The sequence below is a fragment of the Taudactylus pleione genome, unplaced genomic scaffold (assembly GCF_031769625.1).
Source record: "Taudactylus pleione unplaced genomic scaffold, aTauple2 ptg000270l, whole genome shotgun sequence".
Classification (NCBI taxonomy): domain Eukaryota; kingdom Metazoa; phylum Chordata; class Amphibia; order Anura; family Myobatrachidae; genus Taudactylus; species Taudactylus pleione.
In genome coordinates, this window is record NW_028284672.1 from 10,929,067 (window position 1) to 10,938,948 (window position 9,882).

Below are 9,882 nucleotides of genomic sequence, written 5' to 3' on the forward strand. Positions count from 1 at the left end.
AACTGTGAGTTAACTTCCCACCCTGACAGTACTGGCACCGAGAGGGCTGAACAGGAAAAAATAGGGATAGTAAAAATGGCTGACAGGAGAGAAATCAGATACACAGCGCTAGCATAACAGTCACATACAATGCAGAAATAGCCTGCACTAATTGCACTATCAACTACACAGACCAACAGCCCGGTAGGGATAGCGCTACATACGCTGCCCTGAAAATTATGGAGAGGTATGTAAGGGGGAGCCAGGCTCCGCACCCTGACACCAGCTACAAAGCGCATCCAAGATGGCCGCCGGAGTAAGCAAGGGAGGCGTGCCAGGGGGAGGTGCTGCCTCAGCCCGCCACACCTCTGCGGAAGGCGCTGAGAGCAACAGGGGGAGGGGCCTCCTGTACTAAACAAACAGGGAAGGCACCTTCACCTGGCAGGCCATTAACCCCCCCGGGATGCTGGAGCGCTTCCATAACGTAGATCCGGCCACAGTCCCAGACCCCCGGGGGCTCCGCTAGCTGGAACCCCCAAGAGCCCGCGGAGTTCCCCGGAACGGTACCGGTGGTCGGTGCCGGAGCGGTAGCACGGACTTCCTCTGGACTGTCTGTGCTGCCGCTCTATAAGCTCTTCAGGGACTGTGAAACACAAACACAGCTTCGGCCGGGCACCCACTGAAACTGAGGTGCCTTGGCCTGGGGGCGGGGTATAGGAGGGGGCCTGGTGCATCCTGGGATGACAGCTTTAACTGTGTTGTGCCCATTGACAAGCCCATGCCAATACCCCAAGTTATCCCTGTGGATCCCTAAGGACCCTGGAGTAAATACAATGGAATGTGTTTTCTAAGCTTTGCATCCAAACCAAGTCTTGAGAAAGTGTTTCCAACATGGGCCTGGACTGGGACGCTATACTAGTGTCCCCGCTAGCTTGTTTTAGCGGGATGTTGCGCCCTGCCCAGTTTTAAATGGGCAAAGTGCGCCCTGCCCTTTTAGCAGCACCCCGCTAAAACAGCATGCCTTCAGCCTTCCCCACCCGCAGTGACCAGTTACATGCGCACTGCATCTATTCACCGTGAGGGGAGAGCTTGGGGGAAGCCGAACACCTCGGTAAGTGCCGGGCACGTCCCCAAGCATGACAAATTGGAGGCATGTTTCAAGGACACACCCCCTCCTCAAATGACCACGCCCTCTTTTCAAGGGTGCGCAGAGACTCCTGGCCGGCCCGCCAGCGCTGCCACTCCTGCAGCCTAGTGGGAACACTACTATACATAATTAATAAATAATGCATCATTTGTTGGAATGGAAGTCTCTTTTTCTCTTCCACGATAATGACAATAAGGGAAAGACAATGACATACTGTACAGTACTTTTGCCTTAAAACTAAATTTTTCCATTAAATTTAAAAACCACACTGCACAATAAAACATACCAGGGACATGTAATGGTTTACGGTGCACTTTTAATAATCACAGGATATCACAAGTTTAGATCAATTTAAAAAAAAAAAAAAAAGGAAAAGCTGGTTATAACAAGCACCACCATTAGAAAACAGGGATGTTCAGTCTATTGGCTAAGCTTATGCTCTCCTGTAGCGGTGAATTACTGTGTTTAGGAGTCCATGAACCTCAATGTGTTCTTTTTTGTAAAACTTGTGCAAAACGATTGGTTATGGATAGGGTGGTGTCAATAAAACGCTCCACACAATTAGACAAGCAGTTTTCTGTCCTCGAATCCAGCTTTGAACCAGGTTTGTCCACACATTTGTCCCAGCAGACATCCATAAAGTTGTGCACCTAGAAACAAAGGTTTGAAATGGTTACTGACAGCTACACTGAGTGAAAGGCCTGTCATTACTACTTGCTGTGGCATTAACCAGCCCTAATCAAGGTACTAAAGTAGTCATGTCCCACAAAATTGAACAGGGATCGGTATGAAATACCGACACACGGGATCCTATCGGTCAGAATCTCGACGCCGGGAGCCCAACAGGGTTAACATACCGACACTTGTTAGTCGGTATGCTAACCCTCCTCCTCTCCCTACAATAACTCTCCCTCTTTGGTGCCTAATCCTAAACTCCCCCTAGTGCCTGAACCTAACCACCCCCTCTCTGCACCCTAAACCTAACCCTCCCCCCAACCCCACTACTTACCTTTGGCATTCCGGTGGTCATGATGCTGGCGCCGGGATTCATACCAGCGCCGGTAATGTAAGTGTATGCATCCTGACAGCCGGGATGCCGAACACATCCCAACTGAACAATAAACCTTGAAAAATGTTATATTAGTAACTACAGAAGGGTCCTCGCAATACATCATGCAGTGTGATATGCCTGGCGTGAGTAAGCCACCAGGTCCAGTGCAACTCTATGGGCATCAGGTGTCTTTTTTTTTTTTTTGCTGAAAACACAGACCGTGTCGATTAATTTAATATGCGACACTTGTATATCTGTGTGCAACTGAGTCTGTAAATGGAAAAAAGCTGTGGCCGCTGCATCGTAGCACTTTGCATGCTGATTGAGAGACTCAGTCGCACACAGATATACAAGAGCCGCATATCAAATTAATCAGCAGAGTCTTCTGGTGAGTCCTAGTCACATCGCAAAAAAATGCCCGATGCTAGCAAAGTCTCACGGGACCAGGTGCACCGAGGGGGGCTGTTTGGCACGAATGCAGCAAAGACGAATGAGGACACATTCCAGAAATGTTGTGTACATAGATATGTTATAATTTCCCCTTAATTTCCGTAACAGAGCTTTTGCAATCTGATTTGCCTGCAGCTAGCTAGCAATGTATATTAGCAAAGTATGTTACAATCTAGGAACTAAAAAACTAAAAAAATTGTTGAGATCTACTAAAAACAAACCACACCTATAGACCCTTTACCAGAGGTAGGCCAACCTGCGGCACTCCAGCTGCTGTGGAAACTACACATCCCAGCATGCCCTGACGCAGTTATGCTGTTAAGGTATGATAAAAATGTGACAGGGATTTCCTGGGATGTAGTTGTATAGCAGCTAGGTCCCGAATGTTAACTACTCCTCCCCCTATGCTCTTTACGCTTACAGACATTACATCCTTCCAGTCTATACTAGAGATGTGTGGTTTGGATTTACACGGATATGTTCAGACCTCAAAAACGGCATCATGTTGGCTATCCGGCTGTCCCGTGTTTTGGATAGCCAACAAGAGAAAGCCGAACTAATCCAAACTTGCGATAAGAATAAGGGGATAAGTTGAAACCGGCGAAAATTACGTAACCTGCAAAAAAGTATCGCGGAAACTGACTTTTCGCTTCTAATTGAATTCGACCCAGTGTTTGGTAGGCTATAGTGCTATACACTAACCCAAGGGAGAGGTACAATCAGGTGCATAAATATTGGGACATTGACAGAATTTTCATATTTTGGCCTCTATTCACCACCACAATGGCTTTGAAATTAAACAAACAAGATGTGCTTTAACTGCAGACTTTCAGATTTAATTTGAGGGTAATTACATCCAAATCAGGTGAACGGTGTAGGAATTACAATGGTTTCTATATGTGCCTCCCACTTTTTAAGGGGCCAAAAGTAATGGGACTATCAACTCAAAAGCTATTTCATGGACAGGTGTGGGCTATTCCCTCGTTATTTCATTACCAATTAAGCAGGTAAAAGGTCTGGAGTTGATTCTAGGTGTGACATTTGCATTTGGAATCAGTTGCAGTCGACTCAATATGAGATCCAAAGAGCTGTCACTATCAGTGAAGCAAGCCATCATTAGGCTGAAAAATCAAAACAAACCCATCTGAGAGATAGCAAAAAATTAGGTGTGGCCAAATCAACTGTTTGGAACATTCTTAATAAGAAAGAACGCACCGGAGAGCTCAGCAACACCAAAAGACCCGGAAGACCACGGAAAACAACTGTGGTGGATGACAGAAGAATTATTTCCCTGGTGAAGAAAAACCCCTTCACAACAGTTGGCCAAACCAAGAACATTCTCCAGGAGGTAGGTGTATATGTGTCAAAGTCAACAATCAAGAGAAGACTTCACAAGAGTGAATATAGAGGGTTCACCACAAGAAGTAAACCATTAGTGAGCCACAAAAACAGGAAGACCAGATTAGAGTTTGCCAAACAACATCTAAAAATGCCATTACAGTTCTGGAACAACATCCTATGGACAGATGAGACAAAGATCAACTTGTACCAGAGTGATGTGATGAGAAGATTATGGCGAAGGAAGGGAACTGCTCATGATCCAAAACATACCACCTCATCAGTGAAGCATGGTGGTGGTAGTGTCATGGCGTGGGCATGTATGGCTGCCAATGGAACTGGTTCCCTTGTATTTATTGATGATGTGACTGCTGACAAAAGCAGCAGAATGAATTCTGAAGTTTTTCGGGCAATATTATATGCTCATATTCAGTCAAATGCTTCAGAACTCATTGGACGGCGCTTCACAGTGCAGATGGACAATGACCCGAAGCATACTGCAAAAGCAACCAAAGAGTTTTTTAAGGCTAAAAAGTGGAATGTAATGCAATGGCCAAGTCAATCCCCTGACCTGAATCCGATTGAGCATGCATTTCACTTGATGAAGACAAAACTGAAGGGAAAATGCCCCAAGAACAAGCAGGAACTGAAGATATTTGCAGTAGAGGCCTGGCAGAGCATCACCAGGGATGAAATCCAGCGTCTGGTGATGTCTATGCGTTCCAGACTTCAGGCTGTAATTGCCTGCAAAGGATTTGCAACAAAGTATTAAAAAGTGAAAGTTATGGAGCGTACACACGGTCAGATTTGTCAGACTTGTCAGATTTGTCAGATGAACGACTGAACGATTAAACGATTTGGACGATTTGACCAAAGTTTTGAACGATTTGAACGATTGAACGATTTTTGACTGCATTAAAATGAATGGAATCGTCCAAGTCTGACTGCAAACCCATCAGATGTCAGATATCGTTATCTGACAAACGGGAACGCGCATCGTTGATCGTCCATCGTTCAGGCATGTCAGATATGAACGATTTTCCTTCAGATATGAACGACTGAACGATTTTTAAATCGTTATCGTCCATATCTGAAGAAAAAATCTGATCGTGTGTATGCACCATAAGATTTAGGATTGTTTAGTTTGTCCCATTACTTTTGGCCCCTTAAAAAGTGGGAGGCATATATAGAAACCATTGTAATTCCTACACTGTTCACCTGATTTGGATGTAATTACCCTCATATTAAAGCTGAAAGTCTGCAGTTAAAGCACATCTTGTTTGTTTCATTTCAAAGCCATTGTGGTGGTGAATAGAGGCCAAAATATGAAAATTCTGTCAATGTCCCAATATTTATGCACCTGACTGTATGTAGGGGAACCGGACCACGCGCTGTTCTGAGAGCTGCGACAGCACCAATGAAGAAAAGGGCCGCCGGAGACCTCAGGGGGTCTCTCAAAAAACTGAGACTGTGCTGATTAATATAATATGCGACACTTGTACGTAGATCTGTGTGCAACAGAGTCTGTAAATGGAAACAAAAAAAACTGTGGCCGCTGCATCGTAGCACTTTGCATGCTGATTGAGACACTCAGTCGCACAGCGATGTACAAGAGTCACATAAATGAATCAGCAGTCTTCTGGTGCGTCCTAGTCACATCGCAAAAAAACCACCAGGTGCTAGCAAAGTCTCACGGGACCAGGTGCACTGAAAGGGGCTGTTTTTCACTAATTCAGTAAAGACGAATGAGAACATATCTGTATGTACACAACATTTCTGGAATATGTTATAATTTCCCCTTAATTTCCGTAACAGAGCATTTGCAATCTAATGTAATGGCATCTGATTTGCCTGCAGCTAGCAATGTATTATATTAGCAATGTATTATATTAGGTCCTGCCAGGTTCAGCAGGTATGTTACAATCTAGGAACCAACTAAAAAAAAAAAAAAAATTATTGTTGAGATCTACTAAAAACAAACCACACCTATAGCTCCTATACCAGAGGTAGGCCAACCTGCGGCACTCCAGCTGCTGTGAAACTACACATCCCAGCATGCCCTGACGCAGTTATGCTGTTAAGGTACGATAAAAATGTGACAGGGAATTCATGGGATGGAGTTCTATAGCAGCTGGAGTCCCGAAAGTTACCTACTCCTCCCCTATGCTCTTTGCACTTACAGACATTACATCCTTCCAGTCTATACTAGAGATGTGTGGCTTGGATTTACACGGATATGTTCAAATCTCAAAAACGGCATCATATGGCTATCCGGCTGTCCCGTGTTTTGGATAGCCAATAACTTGCGATAACTTGGTGATAAGAAGCTAATAAAACCGAACATCTCTAGTCTATACCATAACCTCTCTATCCTCTATATGCATTCTTCCACTCACTGCTCAAATCTATTCACTCCGCATTTACTCAAAGGGGAACAGATCATACAACCAGCTCCCCTCCAAGTATTTAGATTGTATTATTTTATCAGTGTTTCATTTTAAATTTGGTGCTCTGGGATTATGATGGCAAACTTAAACAATAATTAAAGGACGGTGTTGACTATTAAAGCAAAGAGCTCATTACAGAGTTCTACACTGAGCCCTCAAATGTCCCAATTTACAAAGGACATGACTATCCAGGAGTTAGAGAGCACTTTTTAAGCACCATAGCTACCTGGTACTTGGCTGTTTGCTGAGACCTGTATTACTGAAGGAATGAGCTGAAAGAGATTTTCCCCATAGAGCTACATCTAGAAACTACATGAAAGCAGTATATTTAAATGGAGTTTTACAGCGAAAGTACAGTGCATGTGAATAACATAGCAAATATCACAGTGACCACTACATAATACAGAAAGCATCAGTGACTGTCCTAGAAAACAGGAGTGACCACACAATACAGAGAATATTTTTGATTGCCTTACAATACCATTCCCATATCAGTAATTAACCCTTCATCAAAAAGTAATAAACTACTTTTAGCATCATTGTAATAACCCCATTCTATGAAATATAATTAACCCTTTACAATAATTACCTACAAAACCCGGAATCAGTATGAAATACAGTCGGCCCTGTGGCCGACGGTTCGAATCCCGGCAGCGGCAGGCCGACAGAAGCAGAGTTCCTGGCAGCGGAAGCCCGACAGCGCTGGAAATCCTGATCGTCCCTAAGGTAAGTATCTACTAACCTAACCCCCTAACCCTCCTTAGGGGTGCCTAACCCCCCCCTTCCCCGCTGCCTAAACCCAAGTCCCCCGTGGGGGGTGCCTAAAACTAAGTCCCCTCCGGGGGTGCCTAACCCTACCTCCCTCTGCCTAGTCTAACCCTAACCCTACTGGGGGGGGTGCCTAACCCTAAGTCCCCCCGGGTGCCCTAAACCTAACCCTTCCCCCCCCCCCCCCCACAGCTGTCCGCTGGCGGCGCCCGGCATCCCTTCGATCTAAATATGGACGCCGGTTATTTATCCCACGCCGGGATAAAGCAATCGGGAAGCCGGCTGTCGGGATTAAGACAGTCGGTTTCCCGATTGCATCCCCGTAACTCCATTATTAATTATCCCTAACCATCAAATCATTAACCACCTACCTCAGTCTTAAAAGTAAAATCCTTCATCCTAATTAACCACATTTTCTTACTATTATCTATACACTCCCCTTGTATGCTGCTCCCCCTGCTTAGGGATAGCCATCGATAGTAAACATCAATGGTGCCATAGGTGGTTATCATTGATGGCATGAAACGATTGACAGTTTGCATCCACCACTAGTGGGGAAAGAAAGGCGACGGGCAAATCAAAGAAGGGGACGTGGCTTAGTGAGCCGGAAAGGGGAGGCTTCTATCTCAAGTGCCGGCCAAGGGGGGGGATTGCCACCTTCCCATGCCATTGATGGTGGAGAATCAGATCTCCACCATCGATGGCCAAACCTCCTACCATCAGTGAAAAACAAACAAAAAAAAAACAAAAAACCACACATTGGAATTTTAACCATCAATAGTCGATGGCCCACCCTGCCCTTGCTTTCCAGAATCTCTGGCGCACTCTTCCTTCTATCAGCAGGGGCACATGCATTCTGGAGTGTGAAGTGGAACCTGGAGGATAGTCTGTCATACCCGGGCCAGGCTGACTGAAGGACTCGGCTTCAAACCAAATAGCAGCAACAGCTCAGTGACAAGTGAGTAAATACATGCTGTTTGCGTTAACTGGTGCTGTGCAGTCAGTGCAGCAGGAGTTACCAGGTCATACATCAATTAAATATCACAGCACTGTCCAGGAAAATGAGAAAGGTGATAATCCTACCATACAGAAAGAACAAGGACCCTATAGAACCTGGCAGTGAGCACATCACATCATGTGCCTGAGTCATACGCACTGCCAATGTCAGACTGCTGCAAAATTTTACACTGTACTGCGCATGTGTCTAAGTCGCACCACGCATATATCTAGCGCCATACGAACAGAGCTGCATTTGCTATTTAGACGCGCTGCCTCAGAAAGGTCTTGGAAACGTATTGGGCCTTCCTGAGAGGTGGCTAGGCGGACGCAAGTAGATAGTCCGTGTTATGGGCGTGTCATTGAGGTGTGTGAGAATACTTTGTCATTCACAATGGAGGCTATGCTCTGACAATCTGCACCTAGAATGGGGCTGGTGCAAGATGGGCCAGTACTAAGGTGTTTGGCGCCCCCTGCAGACTATAAATTTGCACCCTCCCTCCCTTTTTTCAATAAAGGGACTACGAAAGTCTAAGGCATGCGCTACATATAAAGGGGTGTATCCTCAAAAGAAAGGGGCATGGTCACAATCGTATCCCCAATTCAAATTACACCACACTGTAGCACAATCTTATTCACATTACAACACATAGTAGTGTCCCTTATTAAGGTAACGACACACAGTAGTGCCCATAATACAAAGTGCCCACAGCGGTGGTGGCCCTAATACAGGCAGTGCCCCCAGCGATGGTGCCCCTAATACAGGCAGTGCCCCCAGCGGTGGTGCCCCTAATACAGGCAGTGCCCCCAGCGGTGGTGCCCCTAATACAGGCAGTGCCCCCAGCGGTGGTGCCCCTAATACAGGCAGTGCCCCTTATGCACTGCCCCCAGTGGTGGTGCCCCTTCCACAAAAAGAAACACACAACTCTTACCTTAAGCCCCGCTCCTGCATCTGCTGCCATCCGACTGCTCCTCGGAACTATGGGAGAGACGACATGACGCCTCTCCCTTCAACCACACCGGGAACCGGAGGCGGAACTCAGTCAGGAGTGAGCTCCAGCCTCCGCTGTTGGGAAGGAGCTCGGCGCCTGCTGGTAACAATCTCAGAAGGCACCCGGCAATGGAGTAGGCAGCGGCGGCGCCTCCCCAGCCCGACACCTTCCTGCGGCGCTGAGCACATTGCGTGGCCCTGGGTGCAAGTTTCAATGGTTGCATCCAAAGACGCACCAAGCGGTGTTACAGTGGGCGTCTCAGTCCTTTCACATTCAGACAACTAGGGTGGGATTGTAGCCGTAGTCGCATAAAGTAGCTGATGTGCAGCCAGCAAAACACACAGACACCGCTGCATGTGACCCCATGTGTGCCCAATGGGAAACGCTGCTGCGCATGTGCGCCGCTATGTGTAGTGCTGTCCCTCTCCGCCTCACCTGCGCTGTGTATTGCGCTTTCTTCTGCTCGTCCGCGATCATCCGCAGCAGCTCCGCCCCCTCCGCACTCTTGGTGTCCACACCGGACAGATCAAGATCCGAGGAGAAGTCCGCCATGACCGCGGATACAGCCTCCTGTCACCTCCGGACGGACAGTGCTGCACACTTCGTGACAGGTTCAGACTGCTGGGGAATTGGCCGAGCGACGCAGCGTCTGGTAATCAGCCCAGAGCGAGGCGTGGCACGCAGATCCGCGTTAACTATTGGCTGAGAGGGTGT

At 46.8% G+C, this 9,882-nt stretch overlaps 1 protein-coding gene across 1 annotated transcript; it reads right to left on the reverse strand.

The window, feature by feature from the left end:
- Positions 1 to 1,422: 1,422 nt before the first annotated feature.
- Positions 1,423 to 9,853, reverse strand: TIMM8B (translocase of inner mitochondrial membrane 8 homolog B). The gene is made up of 2 exons (XM_088481389.1): positions 9,604 to 9,853; positions 1,423 to 1,776 (listed from the first exon to the last, which is right to left on the reverse strand). Exons 1-2 carry the CDS (start codon positions 9,718 to 9,720, stop codon positions 1,609 to 1,611), a joined length of 285 nt encoding a protein of 94 aa, XP_088337515.1. The 5' UTR covers positions 9,721 to 9,853; the 3' UTR covers positions 1,423 to 1,608.
- Positions 9,854 to 9,882: the final 29 nt, after the last annotated feature.

What these genes read in the sequence shown, in the direction of transcription:
- TIMM8B (XM_088481389.1), bottom strand. Translation starts at nt 9,720, where the DNA reads ATGGCGGACTTCTCCTCGGATCTTGATCTGTCCGGTGTGGACACCAAG. An exon ending in AAGCGCAATACACAGCGCAG is followed by an intron (nt 1,777 to 9,603) that starts GTGAGGCGGAGA and finishes CTTTGTTTCTAG; the next exon opens with GTGCACAACTTTATGGATGT.